Source organism: Glycine max, chromosome 4, assembly GCF_000004515.6.
Source record: "Glycine max cultivar Williams 82 chromosome 4, Glycine_max_v4.0, whole genome shotgun sequence".
Taxonomy (NCBI): Eukaryota; Viridiplantae; Streptophyta; class Magnoliopsida; order Fabales; family Fabaceae; genus Glycine; species Glycine max.
In genome coordinates, this window is record NC_016091.4 from 39,410,791 (window position 1) to 39,427,586 (window position 16,796).

Sequence of the window (16,796 nt, forward strand, 5' to 3'; positions counted from 1 at the left end):
CAAACTGGCGGTTCCCAGCTGCTTCTGCGTCTCGCCATTAGGACCGGCGACTTAGGCTCTGCACGGTCATATCGCCACTGGGTGTGGCGGGTTGCTCACTGACACCAGTTAGGGTCTTGCATGCACGTAAAAAACTGCCCCATGCTGTAATTATTTTAGAAACGACCCCATCTGGGGAAATAGTTTCTAAAACTACCCCAGATGGGGAAATTTGCCCCATTATGCATCCTGTGTTGACTCATAAGAAAAGATAATTTTATTTACTAACGGTTAGGTCAGAAAACAAAGAATAACATCGGTTAAAAAGAAGGGCAAGTGCGGGCCCCACCATGCTGGTGCCACCTGTCGCCAACCAATTGGATAGCAACCCGAATTTCCATTTACCCACTTTACCCCCAACAACTCTTCCGCACCCTCTTTCCCTTTGAAACGCTTCCCGAATTGCGAGAAACGGCCCAACCAGCCTCGGATCCGAAGCACCCAGCTTCTCTCTCCGAACCTGCCCCCTCTTGTTGTTCGTTGAAAATTTTCTCTCACTATTTCGATCACTCTTTTTTATCTGTCCGAACAACGAAACGCACGGTCGGACGCACGCGCCCCTTCCCACCGTGCTCGCTGCTCTTGCTGCAAAGTGCAAACCCTAAACGCTCGCGTTTCGAGGATCAGCTTCGCACTTCAATGGAGCTTTCTCAATGTCACTGTGAGTTCCGCACCCTCTTTCTATCTCTACAAACCCTAGCTCCCTCCGTTTCTCTCTCTAGAAAACGAAAAGGAAAAAAAAGATGAGGCGAATCTACGCGCGTGTGTGCAATCTCCGGAGCTCATTCAGCTGTTTTGCGCGGCGAAATCGATACGAATGCTGCTTGCGAAACGGAATTGCGCGCATGCTTCCGATCTTGCGTGTTATCGCGTGAATGCGTGTTTGGTTTGAGCTCAGCTGGTGCTGGAGCTCGTGGAGGGAATTGTGATTGAGTGTGTGTGTGTGTGTTTTGCGTCGTTCCGTTTTGGGAACAGCTGAAAATGAAAGAAGGAAAATTGAATTCGGTTTTGGTGTGACTTGTTCCTGTTTGATTATTAGATTTTAGTTTTGGCGCTTGATTCTTCTATTCTTCACTGTTTGTTTGGTTGCCGTGATTTTTTTTGGTATCCCTTGGAAGTCTATCCAGGATTAGACTCTGTTTGGATAGGGAATTATGAGGGGGGAAGAGAGTTTGAAATATTTTGTGTGATGAAGTGCTTTTTCTAATGCTTGATTTATATAGGAGTTTTGAAAATTCTATAGGATATTTATTGGGTACTTTTCCCCCCGCTCAAATTGGAGAATTTGAAACAACTAATTTAGAGGTGGAGTTTTTGATATCCCTGCTTGCCTCTCTCTCTCTCTCTCCCTCCCTCCTTCAGACACCTACAATATTGGTAAAGCATCGAAAATCGGGTTAGAAGGTCTTTGAATACAATATTTTGGTGCAACTTCGGTCATTTGGTCTAATTGGTTGGTTAACTGTTTTCTAGTTATCCGAGAATGGCTCGGTCAGCACTTGAATGACATGAAATGATTGTGTGGACTGATTTAAAATTGTGATTATTCTACTTGTATTGGGTTGTTGGTTTACCTTGGCTTCAAAACTAAGTCAGGAAATGTGGTCAAGTAAAGTCATGCTGATTTTTAACCTCCGTGCACCCTGTCATCATTAGTACCCTTAAAAAATTTCGTACCCCATTGCCCAGAGGCTCTTCGCTATGCGAAGGTATGGGGGAGGGATATTGTACGCAGCCTTACCCTTGCATATGCAAAGAGGCTGTTTCCGGATTCGAACCCATGACCAACAAGTCACCAAATCATTAGTACCCTTAGATAAAATGAATTATATGAAGCCGTTTTATGTGCACACTCACACCCACACATACATATATATATGGGTGTGTATGTAAAACTAATTGGTATGCCTTTTTATTTAACATAAGTGAAAAATGATGTCTTCAGGACAGTACTCAATCTATATAACCATGAATGGTTAAGATTAAAACTTTAAGCCATGTGATTTTTTAAAGTAGTCATGTTAACAATTAATAACTTTTAATCTTGACCATTGATGTGTGGTTGGACTAGCGGAGAGAATTTTCATATTCATGTTCTGAACATATAAGTTTCTATTTCATCCTTCATTTTCTTGTATTGACAATTTGAGTGGTGTAATTATATCTATTTAATTTGAGCTTAGTTGTTAAAAATAGGATACCACATAAATCAGGTTGGTATGAATGGAGATGATAGATGCGTTTGGTAAAATGTCGTTTATATGTGCAGATAATTTGTGTGTACATGCATTACAAAAGGGGAGAATTTTAACACTACTCATGATTTGAAGTTTTTGAATACTTCTTGAGGGGTGTTAACTGGTTATGAGTTTGCAATGAACTAAAGCTTTGATTTTCGATTTGCAGAATAGCTGCCTGGTAGGCCAGTAGGCTGGTACCACAAAGGTGATATATTTATCAACTGTCTTAAGGATAGTTATTTGTGGAATAGTTAAATAGTAGCAGGATGTCAGTATGAAATAACAGATTATTTTTGCATCACTAGAAGAACACCCATTTCCAAATATAGGACAGAAGCTGCAAATAGGGTGTGTAAAATAGAAACATTGATGTGTGATTCATTTTGGCAAAGCTAATTTTCCATCTTATATTGCTGGCTTGTGCAAAATTCTCTGTACTCTTTATTTTGCATTAAAGAGATTCTGGTCCAATATCATAACCCTTGTATTTTGTTATCTCAGAACAAAGTAGTACTGTAAATGACATGATGCATCTGGTTAATAGTGCCCAAGTATGGCATTTATGTGAGTATGTGATATGTCTGTTTGTATTAAATTGTCACATCTTTTTACTATTATCTTTGTAGTTAATTTACACCATTTGGAATTTTACTTGCAGGATGTTTTAATAATTTCAAGGTTAAATGGTTGTTGCTCAGAGGTGCATTTTTGGACAGCATCATACATACCCGGAGAAACTTTTCTTGATCTTCCTGCTATGTAGTTTGTCAAAAATTTTAAACTTTTTCCTTTGATCAACTAGACCCTAATATAAATAGTTGTCTGCTGAAGATTTGTGGGCTGGATTATCTATGCCTGGAAACGAAGTAGGAGACAGGGTCCATAATTTTTTTGGTCAAGAGAACTTGTCCCAGGGACAATATCATTCTCAGGCAGTTGATGGGAACTGGCCAGGACTAAGCAACAATTTGTGGGCTGGTAGCCAGAGATCGACTGGTGTGCCTTTTATTTCCAATTTGAAGAATTTTAATCAACAACAATCAGGTAAAGTTCTACATCTACAAACTTTCATTTTTTAGTTTTAAATTTGTTGATGATATTTAATGTGCATTATCCATTTTTGTACAGTTATATTGATTTTAAATAAGTAAAATGTGGTGTTGAAATTTAACTTTGTTATGTGCTTTGAGGTTGTCTTTATTGATTACTAATCATACTACCTTTCCTGGGACAAAGATCCTGAGCAGGGACATGCAAGCTCTCCACATTTGCGACATGGATTGAACCTATCTCAGTCTAGTTTTAGGCCTGAGTCTGGCAGAAATCTGCTGCCAAACCAGCAATCAGCTGTGAATGGCTATATACAGGGACAACAGGTTTTTCAGACCAGGCAGCATGACATTTTGGGAGTGGACACAGAGTCTGATTGGGATAGTCTGTCAAGAGGAATACCAGTGCTGGAGTCACAAGGGAGTGGTCTTGAACTCTACAAGAAAAACTTGGCTAGGAATGACGCTGCTGAATCTCCAGTCAATTTTGATTTTTTTGGGGGTCAGCAGCAAATAGGTGGACAGCATGGTGGAATGCTTCAACCTTTACCTAGACAGCAGTCAGGCGTAAATGAAATGCATGTATTAAAGCAGCAAGCAGTACATAACCAGATGCAAGAACTTCAGAGGCAGCAACAATTTCATCAATTAGAAGCGAAGCAACATGATTCTATGGCTCCTACTTCCTCCATTTCAAAACAGGTAGTTGCAAGCCATTCTGCATCTCTCATCAGTGGCATTCCCATTAACGAGGCATCTAACCTTATATGGCAGCCTGAAGTTATGCCAACTAATGCTAATTGGCTCCAGCATGGTGGCTCCCCAGTTCTGCATGGGTCCTCTAATGGACTTATGTTTTCCCCTGAACAAGGACAGACATTGCACCTGATGGGTTTGGTTCCTAATCAGGGTGATCAGTCTCTTTATGGGGTTCCTATTTCTAGTTCAAGAGGCACACCTAACCTGTATAATGTTCAAGCAGATAAGCCTGCAGTGCCTCAGGTTTCTATCCCACACCAGTATTCTCTTGTTCTTGGGAACAAACCTGCTCTGCAGCACATATCAGCTGGTGATAATTCATTTTCTCCTCATCAATATGCTGCATGTCCAGACCAAGTTAACACAAATGATGGGACTTCAGTTTCAAGGCAGGATGTTCAAGGGAAAAATATGTTTGGTTCTACTGCTCACAGTATAAATAATGGACCGAATATGGAGAACTTGCAGCAAATGAATCCTGAGCAAAGAATTCTACCAATGCAAGATTTTCACGGGAGGCAAGAACTAGCTGGATCTTTAGAGATGTTGCAGGACAAGATGCTAGTGCAGGCTCCTCCTTCACAGAACGTTGCTACCTTAGATCCGACTGAAGAGAAAATTTTGTTTGGTTCAGATGACAGCCTGTGGGATGGATTTGGCAGTAATATGGGTGGTTTCAATATGTTGGATGGTACAGATAGTTTTAGTGGGATTCCATCTATTCAGAGTGGGAGTTGGAGTGCACTTATGCAGTCTGCTGTAGCAGAAACTTCTAGTAGTGACATAGGCAAACAAGAGGAGTTGAGTGGTCTAAGTTTCCGGAATATGGGACAGTCATCTGGAAATGAGCCGCCTTCAACTATTGATAGCAGCAAACAGCAATCTATTTGGACTGACAGTAACTTACAATCAGCATCCAATATAAATTCAAGACTTTTTCTTCGGCCCGATGATGGTAGTAGGCCAAATGCCTCTGAAAATTATTCCGGTGTTTCTGGGTTTCATCAGTCAGGTCCTGATACTTCGCGTGAACAGCATAAAAGGTTACAGAACAATTCTCAGAGATCAATTCCACAGTTTTTAGAAAGTGGCAAATGGTTAGATTGCAGTCCTCAGCAAAAACAACTTGCAGAAGGGGGTCAAATATATGGAAATGCTGCTAACTCCTCAGGTATAGAAAAAAACCAGCAGAGCATGTTGTCAGGTAATAGTAGTGGTGATCCTTTCAATAAATCTAATGGATGGGATATTATGAAATCGCCATTTGATAGGAGTTCAAATTTGAAAACCCATGAAAGTGAAAACTCATTGCAGCCCCATCACGAGAAAGCTATGTGTGAGGAGATGGGCCAGGTTCCTGCTATGTGGGAACCTGATTCAGATACTAATTCATCTGTTGGAATGGAACATGTGAAGTCTGCAGGTAATATGCAGGTTTGTGGGGAAGATTCTGGTACGAATGGTATTGCTGCATTGCCAAATTCAGGCACTGCATGGTTCAGCCAGCAAAGCAGCAAGCAGCTCCCTAATGTTGATGTATTTAGGGATGCAGAGTCAGCAGGAAGCTATAGAAGAAATGAAGTTCCAGGAAAGTATAAGCATCATATGGAGAAGAACCCCTTAGTTTTGGAATCATCAAAGAACGGAAATGTAGAAGGTGAGATGCATGATTTGGAGAACTCTAACAAAAAGGAGAAATCTGCGGATAGTCTTGGCTGTAATCCTTCCCATCCTAGAGCTGGTGGTATGAGAGAAAATAGTAGTTTTGATGGCAATGATTTTCATAATCCAAAGTTATCTGGTCAGGGAAATCGAAGACCTCCTGTATCTCGTAAATTTCAGTATCACCCGATGGGGGATCTGGGTGTTGAAGTGGAACCTTATGGAATTGGAAACAAACATGTCATAAATTCACAGCCTATGCCCCATCAACCCTTGGGAGTATTTAAAGGTCAGGACCAAAGCTATCTTGGACAGTCAAAGTATGGTCATTCTGACAGGAATTATAATGAAATGAATAAGGTAATTTGTTCGCTACCTTGTTATATACTTTTATGCTAGTGTACCTATTATTTGTTTAAAATTTCATGTCTTGAAGAATCTAAAGTTGTTTATATCCTTTACAATGTGACCAAACAATGCTCCTGATTTTCAGGCTGACTCAAAAAGCTTAGAAAACAATGCTTTGAAAAGCATACACCCTGGTCAAATGTCAAAAAAAGTAACCTCATTTGATAGAAGTGTTGGGAATTATGCCTCACAGAAGACTACTTCACCCAGGTAGTTGAATTTGAAACATTTCTTCATGATTTAGTTTTAAACGTATAAATTTAGTGCCATCATGTGGTACTTACTGCTTAATTATTGTTGAAATAATCTGCTTCCTGCCATGAAAGGTAGCCATGACATGCATTCTTTTTACTTTTGCAAGTGGTACTTCCTGCTTAATTATTGTCGATATAAGATAATCTGCTTTCTGTCATGAAAGGTAATCATGGAATGCATTCTCCTTACTTTTGCATTTGCTAAACTACTGGTCTATTGGTGCTGATACCTGCCTTACATCTTCTCTTTCTTTCCTTTTACCACTACATATGCTTGCATGACCTATGTGATGGTCGTAGGTCAACTGTTTGCTTCAATTTGTTAAAACTGTTGTCAAAATATTCTTGAGCTTGGACCAGTCAAGTGGGGTTATGGCATTGCAACAAACACAAGCCTTTCTAACTGCCATTTATCTTCCAGGGTGCCTGAAACTGAGTCTTCTGATGGATCTGTTGCACATCCTCCACAGAATCAAAGTTTTTTGTCTCAGGGCATTGGTTTACAATTGGCTCCTCCTACTCAAAGGTTTCCTGTGGTATGTTCTCATGGGTCATCAGAGACAGATCATACTACACCACATGTGTCTGAGACAAGGGATAAGGACCATACATGGTTGGGTACTAATCAGACTTTTCCATCTCGAGATCCATCTCATGGGGAGCTTAGGAGTAATATTTCTAGCACAGCAGGACAAATTTTTGATAAGGTGTCACAATACGGTGTGCTGGGAAACATTCCACAGTCTTTTACATCTGGTTTTCCTTTCTCCAGGATCCATTCTCAGAATCAGAATTTGGCAAATCTTGGTGGACAAGTAGCAAATACTCAACCTGCTAATGTAGCTTTCACTGCTTCCATGAATCAGACTGATGAATACTGTGAAAAAGCTCAAACTAGTCAATCTGAATTGGCTTCTGCTCAGGACATGTCCCAGCTGAGTGATATAGATGAAGATCGTCTGAGAGATCCTGCCATCCAAATTTTGACAGCAGAGGCTGGCACTCAGCCTTCTGTTACTTTTAGTGCATCTCCACATGGCACCCCTTCAAAAGTTGCTCACAATGTATGGACCAGTTTTTCTAGCAAGCAACATCCTAATGCTTCAAGGTTTCTATCCCAGCCCCAACAAATTAATGATTGTGAAATGATCACCAGCTCACAGAAGCCAGGTGATGAGGGTTTGGAGAAAGATGGCAATGACCATTCTGGTACTGACCCTTGTATTGCTTACTCCAATAGTTCTGTGGGAAACTCGCTTAAAGAAATTTCTGCGCAGAAGACATTGCCTGAGAGTGTTGTTGCTGCTGAACAGGCTTCATGTTCATCATACCTGAAAGAAACTGTTGGACAACATATGTTTGATGCATCTCAACCTAGCCCAACTGCTACTCCAAGAGATATTGAGGCTTTTGGCCGATCTTTAAGACCAAACATTGTTTTGAATCATAATTTCCCCTTGTTGGATCAAGTTCAATTCACAAGAAACACGGAGACTGATCCTAGTAATCGGGATGTCAAGAGATTGAAAGTTTCTGATAATATGGTGGTGGACAAACAGCTGGTAGATTCCAACCATGGGCAGCAGTTGTCATATGGATATGATAATGTGGTCAAAGATGGGTCAGGTAATAATTCCATGCCATCATCAGATCCTAATATGCTAAGCTTTTCAACAAAGCCACTTGATAGACAGGACACAAATGCATCTTCTCAAGAGAAGGTTGGTTATGGTGAAAAAATTGCTCTTAATGTTGATGATAGTAACAAAGCAACTTCTGTTAAAAGTAATTATTCTCTAGTAAATCCTCAGATGGCACCATCATGGTTTGAGCGGTATGGAACTTTTAAAAATGGTAAGATGTTGCCAATGTATAATGTACAGAAGATGACTGCTGCTAAGATTATGGACCAGCCATTCATTTTACCAAACCAATCAGATAGTTTGTGCTTTCATAATTCAGTAGAGCAAATTCAGAGTGTCAGTGATGCTCAGCTAAGTAACGCTAGCGAAAGTCCAATGTCTGCCTCTGCTGCAAGTAAGCATGTAGACCCTCAGTTATTGACACCTGCTGTTGAACCTGGCTTACTTGTTACGAGACCGAAGAAGCGAAAAAGTGCCACATCTGAACTCATACCATGGCATAAAGAACTGTTACAGGGTTCTGAAAGGCTTCGAGATATCAGGTGGTTGTGAAAAATTAGTGATTTAAAGAAAAAATGCCGTGTTTCCATAGTTTCAGTATGACTATTTTAATATTGTTTTATGTTTATCAATATTTGTTCTCCTATAACATAAATTTCTTACTATGTGGCGGCAGTGTGGCAGAATTAGACTGGGCTCGAAGTGCAAACAGACTGATCGAGAAGGTTTGTTTATTATAAAATCGGTCTACACGTGATCTGTAATTCTGTAATTAGTGAGTTCACTTTACTCTGTATAATTACAATTATAGGTTGAAGACAGTGTGGAGGTAGTTGAAGATTTGTCAGCAGTGGTGAAGTCGAAAAGAAGACTTGTCTTGACTACACAGCTTATGCAGCAACTACTTAGCCCTCCTCCAGCTGCAGTTCTTGTAGCAGATGTGAAGTTGCATCATGAGAGTGTGGTCTACTCAGTTGCAAGATTAGCATTAGGAGAAGCATGCAGTTCAATCTCATGGTCCAGATGTGATACACTTTTTCCTCCTGGCAACAAGAACCTGTAAGTACCCCCCCTCTGTATATTCTATATATGCATGTCATAGTTGTCAATAGCACTAAATAGTGGTGCTATCTGAGCAGTGGCTGGAGCATGCTACAGAAAATTGAATAGCATCACAATTTGAAGTAGCGGCAGTCGCTGCTGCGACACAGTGACTGTTGACTAAATCATGGCTGGAGTGGTCACTATTGGTTGGAGTGGGTCATGAATAACCTGTTTTAACCATGAAGCAGTGTCATATATGGCTGTTTAGGGGGTTCAAATCAGAATTTTGTGCCCTCCTTTGAATCACAACTGAAACTCTACTTTCTGTTACTTGCACACACTCTTATGAAGTAGCACCAACTGTTCTCCTTTCCATTGAACACACACCCTTCTCTAACAACATTACAAGCATTTTCTGGCCAATTGGGACAGTCTCAACCTCTCTTCTGCATCCTCCCGTTCTCCATAGTTTCCGATCATCCCTGAGACCTCAGTGGTCATTTTTTTGGTGAACCTGTCTCTGTTTCTGGCCAACCATGACCTTTGCTGCCTTGCACTGTTCTGTCCCTGTGTAGTTCTGTTTTTTTTAATCTCTCTATAACAGATCTTTCATCTCACTGTCTTGTTCTCTCTTCTAATCTAGGCATCTCATAAAGGTTTGGTTTTTAACTTTGCCAAATTGTATCCGATCTCATTTAGTGGGACGAGGCTTTGTTGTTGTATTCTCTTAAAATTTGGGTTTGGGCCTAACTCAACCCCAAAAGCTAGCTCAAAGGGTGCGGGTTTCCCCCCACTTTATATACTTTATCTTGGCCTTATCACTAGCCGATGTGGGACTTGGGTTTTTCCTAATATATTCTTATTGGTTAGAATAATATCCATCGCGCTACCTGCTGTAGCACTTTCAGGGTCAGCCACCCCGTGCTGCTATATAGGATTGACAACTATGATGTATGTATAAGGGATCTGTGTTTACATTGGTGTAAGTCAATCACTCTAGTAACCTTTTACTGCATAATTTATCCCAAAATTTTCTGTTGGATTGGAAGTTCCTTAGAATATAGATCTTATATGTATATCATACATTAATCCAAAATTTAGCACTTCATTAATATAAATTAAAATTAATACGATATATACCTTTGAAAATATGAAAAGAAGAAATATTTATGTTCCTATTGCTCAATTTTTATAAATTTAATAATTGAGACAAACAATTAATGTAATGGATACTTATAATTCAATAGTTAGACCAATAAAATCTTATTCTAATATAAAGTCCTTGAATGAATGTGCTAATGTTAAGTTTTGTGCCATTGTAAACTGATCCCTTCTCTACATAACTTTCTGCTTCATTTAGCAATTTACATATTTTAGTGATATGTTCTGTAGGCTGTCTGAGAAGTGTAAATCATCCGACAAAATTGATCATTACATTTTGAAAGTTACGGACTTCGTTGGTAGAGCAAGGAAATTGGAAGATGATATATTGAGGTACTATCATAGCATATAGTTTTGTGCTTTATATATGTTTTTTTATTTTCTTCATTGGGTGTCTGGTCTATACAAGCAACAAATTGGATACGTGGGCTCATGTTCTGTATGCATGCAAATATGAACAGGTGCTTTGGTATTGAAATCTTGAAGGTTGTCACAGATTTGTCTTTTTGTTTCTTTTGCATGGTATTTGGAAAATTTAAGTTGTTGAAATAGGGCTTTTGTCTTGATTGGTTACTTTCTTTTTGCTTCTCTAAATGGGTCTCACATGTTCAATTGACTCAACTACTCATGAGATAGAGATACAAACTTTGCTTGTATAAGTGGCTTCCCTCGAAAATTTAGGTTAAAATTTGTGTATTATATGTTTGGATAGAATAAAAAAGTGTGTTTATAATGTGGAAGAGGGTTATGCTTTTGATGTTGCTATTATAGCTCTTTTTGGAATGCTGAACTGAAATAGATGAGATTAATGATAAAGATTAAAGAGTGTGGTAAGTGGTTGCTTGATTGCAGAATTTGCATAACCCCCTGATTAAGCAATGATAGATGCAACAAAGACATAAAATTTATATATTTTGAGATTTAGTAGCACTTGAATGAAGATCAATGAATTGAGAATGTGAAATCCTCCATATGCATTTGTTGGAAGGTTGAATGTTATTACATGAGGAATTTTTAGGGATTACGAGAATGACTTTTCTAATAGCTTGAATGAGTTATTCAGCTGATCTAGTATTTATATACACTGTTTTGTGTTTATAAGGAGATTAATGATGATTCTAGTTCCTTAGTACATGCACGGTATATTCTAGGTACAAGAATAGTGTACCTGTATCTGAAAGGCATTTAACTACTAATTCCAACACTCGCTCAAGCTAGAGCATATAAGTCAAATGTTCCAAGCTTGGAACAAATATATTGAATTCTTGGTCCTCTTAGAGATTGTGAAATTACTAGTTAATGATTAGAGCTAAAATTTGATAGTGGCTTCTTAAGAGAGAGCTTTCTCCCAAATAAAATGATCATCAATTTATATATATGTTTAGTTCGTTCATGGAAATGGAACACTAGATTGGAAGCTATATGAAGAGTCGCTTCATTATCACTACATAATTTCATTTGTTGAGTATCTTCGAACTTCAATTCTTTAAGTTGTTTAATCCAAATGAGTTCATGAGTCATGACACACAATAAGCTTAAGTGGACTGCTTATCAATAGGTTTGTTTCCTTTGTCCTCATTGATAAGACCTTGTCCCGGTTTATGTAGTTAATCACTATGCGTTAGCGGCAATTTGTGGGGTGCATTCGTGGATTTTAAATAGTTGTGACGCAAAACCTTGGTGTGGCGTGGGTTTTCTATTGTGGTGGGTGTGATCGCGTTTTGCGGCTAAATGGTGCTAGGGTGAATGCGTAAGCAGCTGTGATTCTGTGCTTGGGGAGAAAAATAAAAATTTCCCCCATTCATTTGCCGTTTCAATTCATTTTTGGGCTTTTTGAATTTTTTTAAGCTTTTTCATTTATTCCCCCACCCCCCAATTAATTCTTCTGTCTTTTCCAAATTTTCCCATGTTACGTCTTTTACCAATCTAACACTATTAATCTTTTGTCTTTTCCATTTAAGTTCCCCCTTTTTTTCCTTTTGGTTTGTTGGGCTTCAATTTAAGTCAAGTTTAATCTTTTTATTTAAAGAATAGCATATAATATAATAATAAAAAATATAATATACTAAAAAATCATAAAGAAATGTAATAAACTCAATAATTACAAAAATAAACTAAATAATAATAATAATGATGAACTAAAAAAAACATTTGTAATAATAAACTAAAGAAGAAGAATAAAAATATAATAAACTAGTTAATAAAAGTATACTATTTAAAGCATAACTGTAATATAATAAACTAAATAAAAATAATAAAAAAAATAAAAAAAGCATAACATATAATATAATAAATTAAAGAAAAATAGTAATAACTAATAAAAAAATTCAAAATAGTGGCCATTCCGCTTTCTGCTATCCTGCTTTAGCGGTTTTGGGGTTGGCCTCTATGTGCCGTTATCCGGGATTGACTACTTAGGTGATAGTGCCCTTTCCAATGTACCTCAGAATTCGGATCATTGCATCTCCATGGTCATTATGAGGAGATTGCATGAAATGACTCACCCAACTACAGGAGGAAATATCTTGTCTTGTAATAGTGAGGTAGATGAGCTTTCCTAACAATCTCTGATATCTTCTGAATTTGAGCCCTGGCTGGGTATTTTTAATTTGTGTGACTGTGTCCATGGAACTATCGATGGGTCTACAATCCGTCATACCAATTTCTTTAAGTATGTCTAAGTCATACTTACTCTAAGATGATAATCTCATCCTTTGATTGAGAAACTGCAAATGAGAAAAGAGATCTTGAACCTGCTCGTAATAACAAGTTGAGACTAAATAATGAAGTGTTTTATTCAATGATAATAGTTAATAATACCATATCTATATACAAAGCGAAGAGAATAAACTAACATACCCAAGTGTGCTGAGGCTCCTCGTTATGTGAAGGTATAGGGGAGGTCATTTTATGCAGCCTTACCCTTGCATATGCAAAAAGGCTGTTTCCAGATTTGAACCCATCACCAAACCAATCACCTAGGCACAACTGTACCGCTGTGTCAGGACTCCCCCTCCTCCTTGAAGAGAATCAATTCCATAAATTTCCGGATTTAATCTATCTAAATGGTAAGTCTATCTAAATGGAAGACATCAGAATTTACCTAATTACATAAATAGTCAATATTCCCTAATTATATCTAACAGGAACTTTGTGACGAGTTCAACTCTCTCCGTCCCTAACTATAAGACCCTTTCAATTAATTCACGCCCCTTACGAAATGTAGTTAAATTAGTTAATCACATTAAGTATGTCAATTATTTGCACTATCAATCCAAAATACCCTTTTCTTATCTCTTTATCCACTTAATTGTTTCTCATTAATGTTTGGAGAGAGAATAATTAAGAAAGGGTATGTATGAAAAAAAATAATTAATGCATCTAGAAATTAGAAAAGGATCTTATAAAAAGGGACACATAAATTTCTGAAAAGTGTCTTATAATTAGGGGTGGAGGGAGTACAAGCTAATGAATCTGTTATGGGGCTGTAATAGGTTGGCAATCCTTTTCCTTAGTGGATCTGTCCTTTGTCACCAAAGTGATTAAAATCATATTCATGCAAACCCCAATTTTGTTGTTGTAATAAAACTCTACATCATATTTGATATGTCTTATTTTATGAAATGGCAGTATTGGAAATTAGCTGTGTTGGGTCTTGGCGTTTTTTCCTTATATATACTCCTAATGGTGCTTTAGTTCTCTTTTTGAATGGTCCTTGCAATCAACAAGCTTGGCCTGAAACATTGGAAATCAACCAAGCCTTCAGTAGAAGGCCTATAGAAGTTTTCCTTGGTATATGAAGTATTCAGAGAAGCTTACAACTATTATTTTTTCTACTATAGTTCCTTTGTCTGTTTATCTCTTAAGGGCTCCCTCTCCTTGAGCTCCATCTTTTTGATAAAGTCATTTCTTCCCAGTGGCTACTCCGAAATAGTTGACTTATCATCTACTTCCTAAACTCATAAACACTTGACTTCTGTCTCCAGCTGATTTATTCCTTTAGAAAATCCCATTCAAAGTCATTCGTAATCGTGATCTTGTCTCCCCTTGTGCTTCTGAAAAAGTTCCTTTCAGTTCTAACTAGTCCAGGAATCTTAGTCTTGTAAGGTTTCCTTTGTTACCCTTGAGTTCCCAAACACTTTCTGATTTACTATTAACAGGGTAGTCGATCGTTTGCTTAAGCGGTGCAATAGTGCCATAGTGGAGTGGAGTGGCCCCTGGCTGCTACAGTAGGCTTGATTCTGTCACACCAGTGTAGTGGCTACATTTGCGGGAGGAATAGGGGTCATTGCAGCTGTGATTGCTCTGCCCCTACAGATGGGCCTGAACTTCTGAATATGCTCCAAAAAATTAAATGTTGTGGGCTTATTTTTGGGATTTCATAGGAAAAAACTCCCTTTGTTTTTCGCTTTGACATGGTGTCACTTATCTCCTTCATTCAACACTTTTTTCTCTTGCTCTTACCTGTCTCTCTGTTGCATCTTTTCTGGCCATCTCTGGTGGTGCACAGCCTGTTCTGCATATTTCTAGCTTCCATGTTGTTCAGCCCCATGTTCTGCAACTTTTGTCCTGGTTTCTTCTTCTTATTATGTTCTTCCCTAGTTTGGGGTTGCAAGAGCAGGGGACACATTTCTATTTTCTGAAAGATGGTTGAGTGAGGAGGTGGCGACTGATGGGAGAAAGAGTTTGTCATTATTAATTATATATTATATTATGAAACTAAAGGGTACTCTAATCAATGTTTAAGAATATATTAATTTTTTAATAATAATTATGTATTATATAATAGAGACAAATATATAACATACATAAACAGAATGCATATGAATAGAAAAATGTAACAATTAAATAGAAATAACATAGTAATAATAAGAGATATATATAAAATATGTAGAAAGAATATAATGAATCTAGAGTGTGTGTAAAATTTTAGAATAGAGGGCATCTCACTGTAGCATCTTTGGGGGGCTCTGCACTGATTTCCACATTAGTGACTACTGTGATTAACTGATTATTAGTTGGATTGTGGAGAGATGCAAATTTTCATAGAGTATTTGGATTTTGGCTGAGGCTTGGGAAACTATTCACTATAATGTATTTTTTCATTAATATTGTGATTTTTCTGTGACACCGGTACAATTAGGCTTACAGTTTTTGCAGTAGGTTGAGCTATATAAAATTTCATGTATATTTCTCTTCATATCTAATGTCTGCTCCTTGTTACTGCATGAAATTGCTCTAAATTTCTTTAGTTGTAATCCCCTCTGCCCTTTTTCTATTTACCTATTAAGAATTTTATAGGGCTTGGAAATGGTAGTATTTGCAATATCTCAGCTCATATGTAGCACATGTGAAGAAATTGGTCTCCATGTTTCCCCTCTAATAAGTTGGTTGTCTGCTACTGCTACTATCATTATATTATATTTCATTTCGATGCTTTAATTTATCTTTACATGACAGCTACAATTTTGTTGTACTTATTTTGTCATTTCATCTTGGTGATACAGATTAAATAGTAAAGCCTCAATTTTGGACTTGAGAGTGGAATGTCAGGATTTGGAAAGATATTCTGTCATCAACCGATTTGCCAAGTTCCATGGAAGGGGACAAAATGATGGGGCAGAGGCCTCATCATCTTCTGGTGCAAATACTAATGCTCAAAAATCGTTCCCCCTAAAATATGTTACTGCAGTTCCATTGCCTAGGAATCTCCCTGACAGGGTACAATGTTTTTCACTTTGATAATTAATTAATTCATTTTTCCATCTTTTTTGATCAATTGACTCCACAACCTCCAGTTTCTGGTCCTTTTTTTTCAACTATTATTGCGTTTCATCGCCATAGAACCATACAACTGGCAATGTAGGAGAAGAATGGTACTAGATTGCCTCTCCAATCACCGGAGGATGTAGATCTTTGCAATCTATATATGTATGTATGTGTAGATCTTTTCAATCTAGTTATCTTTTACTTTTGATTTTCAGGTTCCAAGCCATTTGTATATAGCAAAAATTATATATGCAGTCTATTAAGGTTTAATCATACCATTTGGCTTGGTTTTGTCTAATTAAGCATAGATTCCTTCACTAATCATTTTGTCTCAATATCAAATCATTTTCTGTATGCTTTCCTGTGTAGTCCTTCCCATTGCAAAACCCCTTTGGCAGGGGATGTTATGAAGCAATGCCATCAGCAAGTGTAAGGGCCTCTAAAATAGTGGACTTGGTTTACTTATGGCATTTAGCTAGTATTGATTGATAGTGGACTATATTATATACACCAATTTGTAGTTTACATAAATCTCCATGTATTACTAATTATTGTGTCTTCCGTAGTGTTGGATACAAATTGGTGTTAAATTATTAAGCTTAGTTGATGTCGTCGTACAGAAAATTGTCTTGTGGACATCTAGTCATTGGATATATCAATCAAAACCATTACTGATACTAAGGGGCGGGAATCTTTTCTCATCTTGAATGATTACCTGAAATTGCCAATGATTGATTTTCTTGCGGGAATTGTGCTTCGAAAGAATCG

General features: G+C 37.8%; 1 protein-coding gene across 5 annotated transcripts; it reads left to right on the top strand.

Moving 5' to 3' along the window:
* Nucleotides 1-441: 441 nt before the first annotated feature.
* On the top strand, nt 442-16,709 carry LOC100800079 (uncharacterized). 5 transcript variants are annotated; one of them, XM_041014893.1, is made up of 11 exons: nt 442-700; nt 2,446-2,484; nt 2,781-2,843; nt 2,938-3,323; nt 3,516-6,109; nt 6,243-6,367; nt 6,833-8,599; nt 8,731-8,779; nt 8,866-9,113; nt 10,491-10,592; nt 15,767-16,709. In XM_041014893.1, exons 4-11 carry the CDS (start codon nt 3,131-3,133, stop codon nt 15,999-16,001), a joined length of 5,313 nt encoding a protein of 1,770 aa, XP_040870827.1. In that variant the 5' UTR covers nt 442-700; nt 2,446-2,484; nt 2,781-2,843; nt 2,938-3,130; the 3' UTR covers nt 16,002-16,709. The 5 variants fall into 5 exon arrangements, with proteins under 5 accessions (XP_040870827.1, XP_006578553.1, XP_006578552.1 ...); XM_006578490.4 differs by lacking the exon at nt 2,781-2,843; XM_006578489.4 differs by lacking the exon at nt 2,446-2,484.
* The last annotated feature ends 87 nt before the right edge of the window (nt 16,710-16,796 follow it).